The sequence below is a fragment of the Odontesthes bonariensis genome, chromosome 10 (genome assembly GCF_027942865.1).
Source record: "Odontesthes bonariensis isolate fOdoBon6 chromosome 10, fOdoBon6.hap1, whole genome shotgun sequence".
NCBI classification, from domain to species: domain Eukaryota; kingdom Metazoa; phylum Chordata; class Actinopteri; order Atheriniformes; family Atherinopsidae; genus Odontesthes; species Odontesthes bonariensis.
In genome coordinates this window covers 27,522,282-27,538,412 of record NC_134515.1, presented here as the reverse complement: position 1 = coordinate 27,538,412, position 16,131 = coordinate 27,522,282, and the positions used below count along the sequence as shown (strand labels likewise).

The 16,131-nt window shown below is 41.6% G+C and overlaps 3 protein-coding genes across 6 annotated transcripts; 1 reads left to right on the top strand and 2 right to left on the bottom strand.

Annotated features, from left to right (window-relative positions):
• Nucleotides 1-2,299: 2,299 nt before the first annotated feature.
• On the bottom strand, nucleotides 2,300-8,754 carry LOC142389855 (NEDD8-activating enzyme E1 catalytic subunit). 3 transcript variants are annotated; one of them, XM_075475031.1, is made up of 18 exons: nucleotides 8,671-8,754; nucleotides 8,529-8,567; nucleotides 7,430-7,553; nucleotides 7,256-7,336; nucleotides 7,073-7,155; nucleotides 6,785-6,865; nucleotides 6,624-6,667; nucleotides 6,464-6,528; nucleotides 6,187-6,342; nucleotides 5,702-5,804; nucleotides 5,507-5,617; nucleotides 5,325-5,378; nucleotides 3,466-3,502; nucleotides 3,290-3,371; nucleotides 3,100-3,200; nucleotides 2,950-3,013; nucleotides 2,801-2,855; nucleotides 2,300-2,686 (listed from the first exon to the last, which is right to left on the bottom strand). In XM_075475031.1, exons 1-18 carry the CDS (start codon nucleotides 8,688-8,690, stop codon nucleotides 2,598-2,600), a joined length of 1,389 nt encoding a protein of 462 aa, XP_075331146.1. In that variant the 5' UTR covers nucleotides 8,691-8,754; the 3' UTR covers nucleotides 2,300-2,597. The 3 variants fall into 3 exon arrangements, with proteins under 3 accessions (XP_075331146.1, XP_075331147.1, XP_075331148.1); XM_075475032.1 differs by lacking the exon at nucleotides 8,671-8,754 and having other exon boundaries at nucleotides 8,505-8,567; XM_075475033.1 differs by lacking the exons at nucleotides 8,529-8,567; nucleotides 8,671-8,754 and adding an exon at nucleotides 8,285-8,470.
• A 632-nt stretch (nucleotides 8,755-9,386) lies between these two features.
• LOC142389854 (PRA1 family protein 3-like) lies at nucleotides 9,387-12,798 on the top strand. Its single transcript, XM_075475030.1, has 3 exons — nucleotides 9,387-9,645; nucleotides 10,221-10,438; nucleotides 11,375-12,798. Exons 1-3 carry the CDS (start codon nucleotides 9,464-9,466, stop codon nucleotides 11,548-11,550), a joined length of 576 nt encoding a protein of 191 aa, XP_075331145.1. The 5' UTR covers nucleotides 9,387-9,463; the 3' UTR covers nucleotides 11,551-12,798.
• A 438-nt stretch (nucleotides 12,799-13,236) lies between these two features.
• lmod3 (leiomodin 3 (fetal)) lies at nucleotides 13,237-15,852 on the bottom strand. Of its 2 annotated transcripts, none has more exons than XM_075475028.1 (3): nucleotides 15,390-15,852; nucleotides 13,676-15,298; nucleotides 13,237-13,537 (listed from the first exon to the last, which is right to left on the bottom strand). In XM_075475028.1, the coding sequence occupies exons 1-3, from the start codon at nucleotides 15,705-15,707 to the stop codon at nucleotides 13,490-13,492; spliced, it is 1,989 nt and encodes a 662-aa protein (XP_075331143.1). In that variant the 5' UTR covers nucleotides 15,708-15,852; the 3' UTR covers nucleotides 13,237-13,489. The 2 variants fall into 2 exon arrangements, with proteins under 2 accessions (XP_075331143.1, XP_075331144.1); XM_075475029.1 differs by having other exon boundaries at nucleotides 15,420-15,851.
• Nucleotides 15,853-16,131: the final 279 nt, after the last annotated feature.

Below are 16,131 nucleotides of genomic sequence, written 5' to 3'. Positions count from 1 at the left end.
TGTCATTGTTTTTCCCCCTCACTCTGGTCATTGGTTCATTCACATCATTAGTTCATTCACTGCACCCATTAGTCATTGTCACCAGCTGCACTCACTCTCCAATCACTCCCAGCCCTCTATTTAGTTTCCAGTCTCCCGTCTTGTCGTTGGATCTTTGTTTTTGTCATGCCTAACCTGCTTGTGCCTTCCATGTCTACTTACCCATGCTACCTGTTTTACCCATGTTTCACGTCACCGTTAAGCTAAGTATTTATTTATTCATGGCATGCAATGCCATGCCAAGTTTTTTGTTTGCCTTTCCACAGTTAAGTTTTTTGAATCCGGCTTTGCCGCGCCTTTCGTTTGAACTTAGTTTATTTTTTTTGTTAATAAATCAGCCAAGAAAAAAAAGCTGTTTCGATTACTGTACTTCACAAGCTATAGGAGGTGCACACACAACCGGTCATTATACAAAAGAAAAAAAGAATTGGGAGGGAACTGCAGCTTATCTGGCATCTGAAGAGGAAGACCTTTTTTTTTTTTGTAAAACTACCTGAAAACCTAAAAAAGGGGAGTTTCTGTAAGAATTTCCACGTCTTTGGGCAGGCATAACATGCATGGGGTCAAAACACTGTTGCGTTTTTTTTTTCTCTCTCTCTCTTTTTTTTTGTAACGAGTAACTAAACCGAACAATGAAAATGTATTGGAGTAAAAGTATGCAATTAAGTTTGGAAATATAGTGAAGTGAAAGTGTAAGTTGTCAAAAAATTTTAAACTCTAGGAAAGTACAAAGTATTCCAAAATATACTTAAGTACAGTAGTAAAGTATTTTTACTTCGTTACTATACAACACTGGTTATAACTCAGCTTTCTATTTTAGAAAAAGTTTTATTTGTAGAAGCAAGGCCAACACTGTGAAACCTAAAACAGCATATACGTTAACAGTTTTTCTCAAAAGAAAAATTTGTTGTGATTTGTCGCTTCAAAATTCACATTCGCATGAGTAAAAGTTCATTTAATTTAACTCATTTAATCTCTTGTCAGAAGATTACAGTGTGGCCCCACATTTTTAAAGGCAGACTTAGAGGAATAACAGTGGCCTACATGTAACACTATCAGTTATGGTGTATGAAGGTCACTTTATCTGGAAAAAGACTACATTTCTATTGAGATTCCCTGATTTCAGACATCTGTTGTCATAGCAACACCAATGACGGTCACATGGAACTAATCGTAAAATTGATAAATTCCTACATTTTGTACACAAGCCATTGTGATGTCTTTAGGTAATTCTGCAATTTCCCAAAGTAAATATTTGAAAGGATACATCACTGCGTGTAGTTTAGAAAATCTTTTACCAAGAGCACAACAAGTTGGAGTTCTCCAACTTTAGTGCTCTACTTTTACCACTTCCATCTCTTGCCCATATGGGGTCACATTTATCTCCGAAAAGGATATTAAAGACCACTTTTTAGAGAATGGGAAGCTGCAGTCTGAGGTTTATTTCAATGCCATACTGTATGCTTGCTTACTCTCAGGCTGTGTTAAATATGCACCGACCCCGAATCCCGACTTCAGTGTCGTGTTTCTACAGTCAAACTTCAGGATCAACCTCTAAAATCAAATCTCAGTCCACCACTAATCCTAATAAACAGAAATTTGACATGCAAATAAAAATAAACACTTTTTGAATGAGTTTTAACATTAAAACACATCTTTATTATCATCACCACAGTTGCTCGTAAAACCAAATGACTCCATGAGATTAAAAAATATTGCTGAAGGTATCTGAAAGTATTGTAATTTATTCACTTTCAGAAATTTAAAAAGGAAGGGTGGTCCAATTTAGCAGGGGGTCAGATTTCAGCACAATACCAGATTGTTAATTACTGTATCTTTACAGAACTCTAAAACTCAGAAGATTTTTTTTATCATTATCGTTTGTCCACTCCTCTGCGATGTCTCAGCATACATGATTAGTTTTTTTCTCCCTCCATCCCAAAGATTGCTCGTATAAAGACTCAGTTGATCTCGTTTTTTGTTTTAAAGAGAAAGAAAAAAAAAAAACAGCCTCCCTGAACTTGGGCTGCATCCAGAGAACGACAGCGTCCAATAAGTCGCAATTTTTTTTTAAACACCTTTCCTAAAGTTAAGATTTTGGTCCAGAATCACATCAAAATAATGCCATGTGCCTCTTTTTTGTAAAGTTTCCTCGTGCTGTGGGTGGAATCCATTTACTTCTGAAACGGTTCAAATCCTTAAAAAAAACAAAACATAAAAACTGCACTGTTGCTTCTTAATCAGACTACAACAAAACACCTTCTCGAGATGATAAAACTTTTATTATAGTCGAGTGGACATAATTATTCTCAACTGAGGGGTAAATGTGTACACTACAGGTATAAGTCAGCATCGGACAAAAGCACAAACAAACAATGTTACGACTAGAAAAAAAACCAATGTCATTAAAGGATTTCATATTCATACAACATCGTATCTCACATGTGAGTCCTCACTCATCTTATTTACATTATAATATCAAATGCGTTCCATCACGCTAACTTTGTGATCAAACGTCCAGTTTGCGTTGGGATGCGTCAGTGCTGTTTACTTCATGTTTAAGCAGTGAAATTGAGCTTGAAGAGAACCGTCTTGGGCGTGGTGACGTCGGCCACAGCTATTTCCTGGCCATCTGACAAGCCCAGCTCTGTGTGAGAACAAGACGCATGCTGTAATTCCCAATGTGCGCTCACACGTGCGCACCCGAGCTGGTCGGAAGTGATTGGGAGCGCTTGATTCGCAGCTTATAAAAAAATATTACCTTTTAAAGTTCTGCAGAGGTTTGGCCTGGTGCGTTCTTCGATGGATTTAACAGACTGGAATAAAAGGAGAACAAAGATTAAATGGTTGTTTATAACAACAACAAAAAAACATCGGGCAGAATGTGTTCTCAGGGGTTAGATACAGCACCTGCAGATACAGCGTCTTATTCTTTCCTTCCAGTGTCGTCGTGATAGCTGGAGATTTCATTTGCCTGGAAAGAAATTACACACAATCTTAACGTGATCGCTGATGCTTTTCTGCTGTGTCATTGGGAAATGTTGATTCTTGAGCACTCACAGTGAGGAGTTCTCCGTCAGGTACTCTAAAACCTCCTGTAATTTGGCGGAAGGAGGGAACTGGAGATCCTGAGGCACCTGGCTGCATGCTGAGCAATTTTCCTGACGATTGAGGAGAATTTAGATTATTTTCTGCAAAAGCCAATTGTTCGTGACACTGCTGGCAAAATGGTGAAAAAGGGGAAACAAACCTTTCTCTCGGCTTCAAACGTGTAGGTGTACAGTCCGTCCACGTCGTTGAAGACCAGGTAATTATTTAAAGGAATATACGCACTGAAAAAGAAAATGGAACGCCAAGCGATGCTGAACTGACAAATCAGAAGACGACTGGAATTCAAACGGTTTAAAGTGCGTTTCTCCTACCAACCTTGTAGCAATTTTAAAAACTTCTGTTGCACAGGCAGCTGTGGAGAAGAAAAGCCAAAGTTAGTAAAAGTTAGGGAAGTTCATAAAGGCTTTAGGATGATCTGAATTGTTTGGACTGAACCAGTGTTGTTTTCATCGACGATGACGATGACGAAATCATTTCGTTGACGCCACTTTTTTTCATGACGATAACGAGATGGTGACGAGATAAACATAGCTCTCTGATGACGAAAACATGACGAGACGTGTGTGAGTTTTCGTTGACGAGAATGGACGAAAATGTTAGTGGGTGATCTGTTAGACGTTTAAAATGCATGACTTTTCTGCTTATTGTGTGTGTCAATTAAAACCTAAAAAGTATCTGCTGCGGCACCTTAAGGCTCGCCAAAGGGATATTTTTTTCGAAGGTAAGTTACAAATGCTGTTAACATAATCGATGAATTTCATGGTAAGCTAATACATTAGTACATTTTCCACATACTCCTGGCGCAAATGGGCTGCTAACTTCAGGCTAAAGTTAGCTTTTGTTACGCTAACGTCAATTATGTGTGTGTTACTTTAGCAGCATGTTTAGCCATGTTTACATTCAGTGACGGTGTGGTTATCTCTTTGTGTGTACGTTCTGTCAGCACGTAACTTGATGTTAATCAGATCGAGTTACTGTTATACGTAGAGTCTGCTAGCTTTAGCCTAAAAGCCACAAGTGACGTTGTGCAGCCCTAACCAGGACCTGTGCGCTTACAGTAAAGTTGGGACACACGCACAGTACAGAATGAAAACTCAGAAAGCTTTAGTACAGGGTCAGTTAATAAGCTATGTATTTTTGTTCTGCTTGTTTGATAGTTAAGACCATACTATTTTCTTTACATGGTAGACTATACTTATTTTTTCTTTTTTTTTTACTAAAACCTTTTTGACTTTTCGTCGACTAAAACTGGACTAAAACTATCACATATAGAAATGACTAAAATGTGACTAAAACTAATAAGTATTTTAGTCCAAAAGACTAAGACTAAGACTAAATCTAAGATGGTTGTCAAAAACAACACTGGACTGAACAGTAATTATCTTATTGGTCTTTTTTCCTCCCAAAATAAAACAAGATCAAAACATAATTACATTAATTCAGTCATTGTTGGGTATTTATCTGTTTGAACGTAAGCTGCAGATTTAGTGTGTCAAGCTAACAAGCCTGCCACTCAGAACATGAACTGATCATTTCATTCTGAAGCACAAAGTATATCTTTAGTTGACTCCATTGATTATACCTTTAACGCTATCAGAAAGTCCCAGAAACAGAGAATCAACCGCTTGTTGTCAATGCTGACGTCTTTGTTTCCCTCCAGGAAAAGGTCACGTGACAGTGATGTTATGAATCAGGGAAGGAATCAAACGTTCAAGACCATAAACAGTAAGCTTGCAAACATCCATCCATCCATTTTTCGGCATTCCGAGGCCAGAAGGGCGAGTCCTGGGTCTGGCCCGGGACCTCATCCCAGTAGGATGTGTCCGGAAAACCTCCGAAGGGAGGCGACCAGGAGGCATCCTAACTAGATGCCCGATCCCCCTATTTGCAAGCCTGAGACCAGCCAACCACCAAAAGGAAACCCATTTCAGCCGCTTGTATCCACGATCTCGTTCTTTCGGTCACTATCCAGATCTCGTGACCAAACTTGCAAACAGTTCATTAAAAATGCGAGGAATTAAAAGCACATCGTTCGTAAAATGAACAAATTTTAAGCTGATGTGGTGACAGCTCGACGGACTTAACCTTCAACTAAAGAGCGGTGAGCCAAAAGATCAATCTTTCCCGTATATTTCAGTACAGATCCCCCTCCCCCACAAACAAAAGTTTCATACCGGCAATTACGGCATTTGTGGACGCCACAGCGGGAATGATCCTCTTCACAACTCCTGTGACACAAGAAAACACGTGCAACGTGAACTCCATCACTTCTGCCGAAAGAATAAATAAGGCGTCTGAAAAAGCTCAGCTCTTACGTGGTGTAAGAGCTCAGCGCTGAATAAATTCACAGCTTCACCTTGAGTGAGTCTGTAGGTCACTCCAGTGATGCTAAACTCTGCTGCTCTTTCTTGGGATCTTTCAAACACCCACTGGATGTGTTCCGGATTGTCTCCGTCTAAACTGGTATCTAGTAGAGGAGAAGACCCGAGCCGTCAAACTTTATTCCAACACACTCAAGATGATGTGACCGGATGTGAATAGCCTAGCGTACCTCCAAATGGCTTCTCTTTGGGCCACTGCAAGATTCTGCAATATTCAACGCAGTGCTCCGGCAGCCTCGGCATCGATGCGATGGTGCACATGGGGAAATTGATCTGTGGATTGTAGGATTACATTTTCAGCAGGGGTATACAGCAAGCGTTTAAAGGAACGCCATAAGCCCGCTCCTTTTCTCGCAGAATGAAAGACATAGATTCAAAGCGATTCGTAAAAATCAGTTTGAATAATTTTCATCATTTTGTATGGAATGTAATATTCATAACCATAACCACCGTCAGGAGACTGAGACGGCTACAACTGTGCAAACCATAAAAGAACCGACTCAGACTGTTTGAGCCATCAAATTCCTTTCTCAAATCAACATAACGGTTGACCTTTTCAGTCATGTATCATCCTCTAAGACTAAAAAACAATTCATACATTCACATATTTAAAGAGAAGCTGGTAGATAAGCATCTACTGAAAGGCGTGTGGTACCTGTGGTGGGTACAGCTCCAATGTACAGTCAATGCATGCAGTCATGCCGGGCAGAATCACACGAGCATTTCCTTTAAAGCCCTCTGTCCCTCCGTCAATAAGGGGAATGATCGAACTGGGATCCAGGACCCCGTCTTCGTAGCTCAAGAGGGAAATCTAGACGGGGCAAAGTCAATCATAACTTACCTCAGATTCGGGTTAACTAAATCCCTTAACAAGACAATAGAAAGCAGCTCACCCCACCCCCCCTCCCCCCCCCACCCCCCACCCCACATACCAGCATCCCGTTCATCCAGCGTCTGGCAATGATGGAGTCCAGTCCACAGACAATGATGTGGAACTCTACAAAGACAGAAAGAATAGTTTAAGATAAATATCACCTCTGGGGTGTTTACTTTGTGGGCTCTATTGAGTCACAGTCAGAGAAACACACTTACGTCTGTAGAATGAGTCATCAAAGTCTTGGATCTTTTTAAAGTGACTGCATGTTATCCATAAGGAAGCAAAGTATTGGTAAAAAAAAAAAAATATGCACAACAACTACATCTTATTGCTGAGCCAAACTCCGGGAGTTTGTAACAACAACTGCGAAGGATACGGGACTACTTTGCATCCGGGGACGCGACTATTGACAAAGTCAGCAGCCACTTCTGCCTTTGGTCTTCCAACATCTTTGGGCCTAAACGGCAAATCATTTAATTAGAAAACTCATGCAAGGCTGTATATAATCAGATTTTATCCCCATAGGTTTTGACGAACCTCACATGAGCTGTGTATTCTAAAGGATTACAGGACATCGATATATGGCATCTCAAATAGTTTTTCCAAAAAACGACGGACATTCTTATCAAGAGTAAACTCGGGGTTTACAGACACAGAAACCAACCTGAAAAGAAACTGTCTGTTGAGGTTTGACACGTCGATAATATCCATGTCCACCACGTGAATGAGGCGAAACCCCGACAGGGCCTAAAACAAGACACAACACTGTAAAGACTTGTCCAAACCAGTCGAGACAGACTGCGTTTCAAGTACATTTACTGTCGCATAGAATAAAGCCATCCCCTACCAGATTTTTAAGGAGTTCACATCCGAGTCCTCCAGCACCAATGACCAGAATCTTGCAAGTCTCCAACAAAAACTGGAGAGACTGATAGACACACGGACATCAAGATGTTTAAAGAACTGCGTTTAGGATAACCATGGCTTGACATTGTGTCATGGCCGTGATTCTTAACGCCACCTCGGTGCTCGGCTCAAAGTCGGGATGGGTGAAAGGACCCGGTCTCTCCAGGAACTTCCTCACGTGATTCCAGCGGCCATCCCAGTCGCAACCGCCATCCCTGTGTCCACCGTCAACAGCCATTCTGGACACAAGACACACACACACACACACACACAAAAATAAAAAATAAACAAAACGCTGAATGTGTTTTGTGTTTTCCTTCAGTAAATACTTTTTTCCCCCATTATGTTTTCCTGTTGCCTCATCGCTACGAAAGGACAGAATTAGGAAAAACACAACGACAGAAGGAGAGCATTGAGTAAGAAAAGTAGGACAGCCTTGCGTTGCACATCCCTGTTGTGATTGACCGTCCACAAGCATAGCTTGATGCAATTTCCTTGTGCATGGTGAGATACAGAATACTCTCATTTCTTGAACAACATCTTTCAAATCACTCTAGGGGGAAGGTTGATGTCTCGCAGCTCACAGATTGGCACCGCAGGCATCGGAAGCACAAAGAGATGACTTGCTGTCATCTTCGTACATTAAACTGTGCCTCAGTTCCACGCACCGTTTGAATGGCATGTGATGTGCGATATGTTGTACGTTACGCTGTTTGTGAGGCATACTGTTATTGTAGCTCGGAAGTTTTACAAAAATCCACAAATATTACTGTTCGCTGCGCTGCAAATTTGCTTTTGCCACTTTCTCACAGGAGCTGTCACACCACCGCTGTGCGGTTACACAATCTTTTCAAGCTTTGAGTGCCGTTTCAGCTTCTTATACCGAGTGTACTGTGGGAGTCACTCTTTCATTCTGTGCACACTATAATCTCAAAACCTGCTAAGGATGATTAAGTAGCGTGAAACTGACTCAGCTTTCCAGATCTTGCAAGGAAGATGTCAGGTGCAATGCTGCTGCTCTCTCTGGATCGCATTCCATTGTATATTGGATACACTGTGTAACTGGATTATTTCTAACTAGAAGATAACAGGCTTATCGAGGCAGCTCCTAGTAAAAAAGGTTTGTTTTCATGTCTCCTGGTCCAGCAGTCGCTGCCCAATGTGCAACGCAAACCTGCCGCCAGTCAGACCTTTATTTAGCATTCGTCACTAACTTCTCAGTCAGGTCCTCTATTCGCCTTCTTTTCTTCTCCCTGGAATAAGAGAGCAAAACAGGGTTTTAAGCATGCCCGAGTGCCGTCAAAGGGTCAAAGTTTTCTGACGCTAAAATGGTATTTTCTGTCTATTGAGACTTACGGCTCCTCGGCATCCGCCATACTTTCACGGTCCCATGTCCTCGATTCTAACTGCTGCGTTCAGGGGAGTCAAAGCTGCGCGCGCGGCGCATTGCGCGGAACACAGAACAGGACGTGGAGGGGGAAAAAACAAGTAAGGACAGGTATGAAAGGATGTGAGCAGAATTATCCTATTAAGAGCGACACATACTATCATTCGGCTTGAACAAATCCAGCCGTCCACGTTTTTTCTCAATAAATTTTGTCTTTGAAACGTTTTAGGTAGGATATAAAGGTGGCTTCTCTTCACCAAACCGACGTGTCTCGTCGCCTGTACGCTAATCACATACATGACATACTGTTTATAAATGTTAGGGAGTAGAGTTTAGATGCTCCCTTTATTACTGCCACTTTAAAAAGTCGGATGGGATTTTTTTTGCATGTTTTTACGTGCAAGTTGTGCTCATTTTAAAAGTAACTTAATATTTGCAGCGCCAAAGTGCAAAGTGGGTTCGTGAAAAGCTTCTCTGTTTTCCATTTGAAGCACTTTATGTTTGTTGTCCATTGTATGTGACTACTTTTTAGATGTTACTTTACCTCAGCTAAACCTCTACAGTCACTTGAATGCGCCAGAGTGCAACCACAGCCCTTTTGGTGCAACGGCAAATCTCCAAACACTTCCATGAGACTGATGATCTCGCGAGAGTATGTCTTCTCGCTTTGCTTTTCTTAGCTTAGGAGGGGAGATCAGCTGACCTGTCAAAATATCACGCAGCGCGTGCGGGTGTGTTTGTTTTCGACCGCACGCTGAGGACATGGCAGCCAAAATGGAGCTCGCTCCTCTCAGACCGTGGGATGACTTCTTCCCCGGAACGGACCGGTTCGCGAAACCAGAGTTTGGAGATTTAGCGAAGTGGAACAACAGAGTGATCAGTAATTTAATGTACTACCAGACGAATTATTTCCTCGTGGTCGTGGTGGTTTTCCTCATTGTCGGGTAAGTCCTGGCTGCTGGCTAACACAGGCAGGCTAGCATCTGCGGCTATATGTTAACTCGCCTGCATTCCTTTACCCTCACACACCCATCCTGAGCACATAGACTATTTCCGTAATGTCTCTTTTTCTTTCCTCTGTTATTTGGATAATTAAGCAATGTTTGGCTTCTAGATATTTTCTTAAATATATATAATGATCTAGCCTAATGATAATTGTTGTAGATTTAAAAAAGAAAAAAAGATTTTGTGCAAGCGCTTCCGTGCTTTATAAACCACATACAGTTCAATTTAACGTTACTGACGAGTGCTCAGTGGTCAGAGATTCTACATTTAGCTCTGGAGGACCAAACATCACAGATGTTGCCTACAGGCCTTCTTAGAATCTGCTTTGAACGAAGGATGATGTGGTGGAAATCGTGATTATAGGCCTTTGCTGCCACCGGCCATCCATTTATGGATTACAGCAAAACTTTGCCACCACCAGCAGGTTGTGCTATTTGTTTAAAAAAAAAAAAAATCAAATAAAGCTTACACGCATTGACACACACGGACAACAATGTCATCTTCGTGTTTTCAGGTTCCTGAATCCGTTTGGCATGTTTCTGGGAGGCGCTGTGGTGGCTCTGGTCTTCGGGGGCTCCGTCTGGGCCGGAGAAAACCAGGCCACAATCAAGAACTTCAAGAGGAAGAACCCCACTCTATTCGTGATCGTTGTCATGGTCACCAGTTACTTTCTGCTGTCCCTGTGTGGTGGCGTCATGGTCTTCATCTTTGGAATCACTTTCCCATTGCTGTGTAAGTCTTTAAGTATACTGTGCAAGCATTTCCTGTTCCCTTCCAAAAAGGAAATAGGGAAATTTTACGGTTCCCTCCCCTGTTTATCATTCCTCATCAGTTCAACTACTGTTTGAAAGTAAAACACTTGAGTTCAAAGCTGCTCTTTCACCCCCTGTAATATAGATATGTATCTCTTTCACTGAATTTCAAAGTTTACGGTTTAGAGAGTGAAAATATAGCAGAAATATTGTCTAACATTGCCTTGGTTTAATTGGATCAGCATATATTGACAGTTACATTTCATTATGGGGATTCCCACATGTTCTTTTCTTTGTTTTTTGCTTCACTCACAATACTTACCTTGACATTCAAAGCCACAGATTGCTTACGACATATCACATATTTGTAGCTAATTGCCAGCGTTAAACGGTTAAAACTGTTAAAACTGTTAAGTCATGGTGACTCACATGGGTCTGCGAACTAAGAGTTTTCTGAGGATGAGCAAACACTCGCTCATTCTGACTCACTGTACAGATTGAACAGCGTCTTCAGTAGATCTGAACATGTGTTTGCTTGTGCCAAAGATTGTAAAATAAAGTTAGAGATGGACCGTCAGCGGAGACATTTTCACTTGGGCGGATCATTTGCAGATTCGACATTGTGGCAAATGGACGAAGCAGTTTAATCCCATCCCAGGAGACACGCCCGCTCCTGCTTGTGTTGACGGGTTGCTATGGGTTGTTGATGTGGACAGAACCACATTTACTAGCTGATGTCATTTATTCAGTATCCGCCCGTCATGGAAATGAAATCTATGCCTTTCCTTACACCTGCTGCGGCAGTATCACTTTTTTATTTTTATTTTTTCAAAATGTTTACCCGTGACAGGCCAAAGTGGGTCATTTTTATTTTTCTCACTGGAACAACAATGATAACTTTGTGTTTTTCTCCCAGTAATCCTGATCCATGCCTCTCTGAGACTGCGCAACATGAAGAACAGACTGGAGAACAAGTTTGAAGGTGTTGGGCTGAAGAAGACCCCGATGGGCATCATCATGGATCTCCTGGACCAACAGGAGGAGAAAATGAACAAGATTCAGGATTTTCTTGAAAGTAAGCTGAAGGAGTAAAGCTTCAGCCAAGGGAAGTTGTTGTCATACTGTATGGTTTAGGATTTCTGTAGCATTTTTTCTTTTGTTTTTGTCCCCCCCCGTTACAATTTTACCCTCTACACATGTAAAGTTACTGATTTTTGCATTCCCACTTTTTGGTTTACTTTACCATCTCATAAATGTATTAGTCTAAGGTATCTGAAGTGTATAGAGTGATAGTAACACGACAAAGTTTGTGCAATCATGTGTGGGTAGGACGTCGAGAGGTAGGGTGCAGTTAAAAAGCTACCAAAGGTTTGAACATTCCTGTGTCCAAAAATGTCCCGAATCAAGTCATTTCCTCTGGCTGAGAGTGCACTGCGTTCCACATGATGACTGAGTATTTATTTCAGAGAAATTAAGTGGAATAGCTGCACAGATGAATCAATACAGTTAATAGATCGCAGTTGTATGTGTTTGTAGAAAGAAAAGAAAGCAATTTTCCTCGAAGTTTGCTACCTCGAATTGAGCACACTTATCTTTCATCCCACCGAATAGAACCACGTTACCAGGACGCATGCCTGTGCTGAGCGAGCTGCTGGTTAAACGGCAGAAACTTTGTCGCGCCAGGTGCCGTGTGAGTGCCGACCTCAGACCAGTTTGTGTCTGGTGTATATGTATTTTATCGGCCGGTTAGTTAGACCGTAGTGGGTTTTTTTGGGGGGTTTATTTTCTTGCTGTCTGCGTGCAGTTCCTGGTAACACAATCTGAGTGTTTCTGCTCTGATTACAGCTATGCAATACCGAAAAATGAATGGCAAGTGCAGCTTTGTTTGGATATAATGCCACAATATGTGCAAATTTGTTCATTTTGATGCGTTCGTCTTTTTTTTTAATTTTTTTTTTTTATGGCCTAGAATGCGGATGGGTATGAAATGGCAGCAGGATTTAAGCACATCCTGGACTAGAAGCGCTTTGTGTTGAAGCTGAATTAAACCGCCTGTCCTTGTGGGAAACACAAAATTAATCCGTCATGTGTCAAGTGTTGGTTTTCTACCGCAGATATTTATTTACAGATGTCTCCTGTTGCTTTTTGCGCATACACATTGACCGCAGTTTGTGCATGCTATGTTCACAGATGACACAGAAGAAAGTTTGTATGTGTAATGGATGCTATATAGATATATCTATTTACATTTTTATGTCATTTTTCCATCCCAAAAAGAAAGTGATGAACTGGAAATAAGACATGGCTTTCCTCTATAAAAATAAATTTAATTTGACTTGTGTTACAAGTATTTTTTTCTCGTGAAGTCCTATATGTGTGTGTGTGTGTGTGTGTGTGTGTTTTGTTGGTCTGTTCATTATTTCTTTTTTTTTCCTTTCTATGAACCAGGGAAAAGTAGTTATTGAAACTCATTTTGCGTACCTCCAACTTGTGAGCTAATTGTCCAAAAGCTATTAGTTTTAAAGCTCACATCTCTCTTTACAGCTAAACCATCTAATTCCATGTTTTGTCATACCTGCGGCACTTGTTTGAGGACTGAAAAATAATTGCAAAACAGCTAAAAGTACCTTGTGAAATGTTCCCTTAGGGATGCATCTGGTTCAGCACTGATAGAACTCTTGTGGTGCACATTCCAATAAAAATGAAGAAAAAGCAGCTCCGGGCGAAGACTGAAAGCTTGTTTTTTTTTCTTATCAAAATGCAAATGTAGAGATCAAATTTTAGCCAATGTTTTTTTTTATTATTTAAAATTAGAAACTGATCAGTTTACACCACAAAAATGACTAAAATGTTGTATATTTATTTAGATATGATGAAATAATATTGTTCTGCCTTTTTGAAGACCTTAACGTAGTGAGATAACACAGAAGTTACATAGTTCACTCGTAATTTCTACTGTATGTATTGAGTGAATAATATAAAGTATGTGCAAGATAAACAGAAACCATGGTGAAACACCTGAAGTTGTGTATCAGAGGAGACTTGTTTCACTTGATTCCAGGACTTTTGGGAGTGGCACCTATAAGCAGCAACAAAAGAAAAGAGCAGAGTTCACTTGGATATCTCCAACAGTACATGCTGTATCAAATCATTTAGATCAATCTCAAAATACATTCCAACTTGATTGATCTCATTGTGATAACTCATGGGTACTCACGGATTTGAGATATGCCACATTGCTCTTCTTGATCTCAGTTAGGAGCTGATCACGAGGCGTCACATCGACCTTTGGAGGCAGTCGTCTGCGAGGTATAGGTTTCAAAGTCTTTATCACATCGGTCAGGTTGGCTTTTTCCTCTGCCCTCCCTCCAGCGTGTGCATCCTTTACTTTGGGAGTCTTCTTCAGCTGGAAACTTGGCCTCTCAGGTCTCCCGCCATCTCTTGGATCCAGCTCCAGAAATGGATCCCGCTTCTTGGGCGTCCTCTTTAACTGGATGTCCTTTATTGGGTTTGCTGGTTCGGCGTCGGGTTGTTTGGGAATGCTTTTGGGTTTGAGCTTCTTCTGTGCCTCTGGCTGTTTCGTTTCTTGCCTTTCACATACAGCGTTCAACTCTGACGAGGGTGGGATGAGTCCATGCTCCTGAAGGACTTCTAGGGGAGGTATGTAGCCCAGCATCTCAAGTAAACCAGGGGGCAGATTAAGACTGTTTTCATACATTTGCATCATCTCCCTCTGCTCCTTTAGCTGCTGCTGCTTCTGCTCATCCTTCCTCAGCTGCCTCTGACGGTCGAGATTTCTTGTCAGAATATTTGTCACCACCATCCTGGGCCCTGGCAGCTCAAATTGGTAGCCCATCTTCAGAAGGGTGTTGTTGGCCTTGAGCAGGCGAGAGATTTCCATCTCTGCGTGATGACCCAGCATGTGCCTCTGGTTGTGAAAACGAAGCTCTGTGAGAGTTTCATTGAACTGGAGGCAGCGGATGATGGCAACAATGCCCTTCCCAGTAATGAAATTCGACTCGATATTCAAAGTCTTAATGCCGCGATTCTCTCTTAACATGTTAGCCAGGCTGAAAGCAATGTTTTCATCGACCCCAGTGTTGGCTATACTAAATGTTTTCACATATTTATTCTTCTTCAAGGCGTTGACATAGTCCAAAAGCATCTCTTTAGGAATGTTTTCTATGTTGTTGAGGTTTACCTCAGTGATGGAGGGGTTGTTGTTACGGATCTTGTCAAGGGTCGATTCCAGGTTTGTCTCATTTCCTGACGGTCTTGATGTCATTTTTATGTTATTCAGCGCCAGTTTTGGAATTTTCAGTTTGTTCACTTTTATCTGTTCTCTTTGTGGGAGCTTCTCATTTGCCTCATTTGTCTCCGGCACCTCTGAAGCCTCTCGGGGAGGTAAGGGATCTGCACTTTTTTCTTTGTCATCATCGCTTAGTGTCTTGTCCTTTGGGTCTGAAAAAGGCTGATCGTTTACTGTATTCTTTCCCGCTACGTTTGCTGTGTCATGTGAGGGCTCAGCATGCTCCTCTGTATTTTCAGATTTGTTTTCGACAAGTAGCTTCACATCTTCCTCATTTTTCACTTCAATCACTTCGTCTTTTTCAACACTCCCATCATCTTCCTCATTTTTCACTTCAATCGCTTCGTCGTTTTCAACACTCCCATCATCTTCCTCAATTATTTCCTCAATTATTTCCTCTATGATTTCTACTCCATCTTCACAGTCGTCATATTCCCCCTCAATAAATTCCTCTATCACTTCATACACATATTGCACATCGTCTGTGTTTTCCTTGATTTCTTTTTTTTCAGCTTCCTCCTGTAAGGTTTTCTGAAAACAAAGAAACAGGGCATTGGGATTATAGCGGTGATTTCAAGACTTCTCATTCTGACCTAAGATTTCACACATATCCTAAACTGACCTGTATGAACGTCAGAGGTTGAGCTCTTACCTCACTGGGTAGCAGAGTGGCAGGCACTCTTTCTTCTTCGAGCATACGTTTAGACTCTTTCTCCCAGTAGAGATAATCTACCAGTGATCTGTGGTCGAATGTCCCTGTCGGAGGTTTCTCCGTGTGGTCCTTCTGTCTCTGTCCAACGGGTACACGTTCATCTGGGGCAATAATAACATCCATCTCACTTTGGAGCTCCTTGAGCTCCTCGGGAGAAAGCATTGCAAGGATTTCATCTTCATCGATGTCCTCCTCATTGAGATCCTCAAGATCTTTACTGTTGGACATATCGAAACTCTGTCGTTTCCTTCCTCTGATATCAAGAGATGCAATAGTTCCTGTCCAAACTGAAGCTCCGTATAGAGCAAACTGGGAAGCTTCTGACTTTGACGACAGCTAGAAATGGTTTGCTTCATGCATGGTCTAAAATTACACCCTGTGAACTGCATGGAAGATATTTAAGGTACAAGCAGGGGGGGAGACACGCTGACAATCTTTTTTCAGCGCCTGCTCCCAGCTGGCCCAGCCGTTAGGAATTTTGAAGGGATGACAGTTGCTTCAAGCAAAAGGAAAGTTTAGGACTGACGGGAGCAGGTGGATTGTTTTCACGGCCCTGTTGGGTGGGTGGGGTTTGTGGTAAAGACCCCACTGTAAATAGAGATCCCCTCAGAGACACTCTTCAAGACATAACTATGAAGTGCTGTGTAATAGC

Excerpts from the sequence above, each read along its gene's own strand:
- LOC142389855 (XM_075475031.1), bottom strand. The coding sequence starts at position 8,690 with ATGGCGGATGCCGAGGAGCC. Across the intron at positions 8,568-8,670 it reads ATGGCGGATGCCGAGGAGCC|GGAGAAGAAAAGAAGGCGAA; the intron begins GTAAGTCTCAAT and ends CTCTTATTCCAG. Across the intron at positions 7,156-7,255 it reads GTGAACTCCTTAAAAATCTG|GCCCTGTCGGGGTTTCGCCT; the intron begins GTAGGGGATGGC and ends GTCTTGTTTTAG.
- LOC142389854 (XM_075475030.1), top strand. The coding sequence starts at position 9,464 with ATGGCAGCCAAAATGGAGCTCGCTCCTCTCAGACCGTGGGATGACTTC. Across the intron at positions 9,646-10,220 it reads GTGGTTTTCCTCATTGTCGG|GTTCCTGAATCCGTTTGGCA; the intron begins GTAAGTCCTGGC and ends TCGTGTTTTCAG. Across the intron at positions 10,439-11,374 it reads AATCACTTTCCCATTGCTGT|TAATCCTGATCCATGCCTCT; the intron begins GTAAGTCTTTAA and ends TTTTTCTCCCAG.
- lmod3 (XM_075475028.1), bottom strand. The coding sequence starts at position 15,707 with ATGTCCAACAGTAAAGATCTTGAGGATCTCAATGAGGAGGACATCGAT. Across the intron at positions 15,299-15,389 it reads AACCTCTGACGTTCATACAG|AAAACCTTACAGGAGGAAGC; the intron begins GTCAGTTTAGGA and ends CTTTGTTTTCAG. Across the intron at positions 13,538-13,675 it reads ATGTGGCATATCTCAAATCC|GTGCCACTCCCAAAAGTCCT; the intron begins GTGAGTACCCAT and ends TGCTGCTTATAG.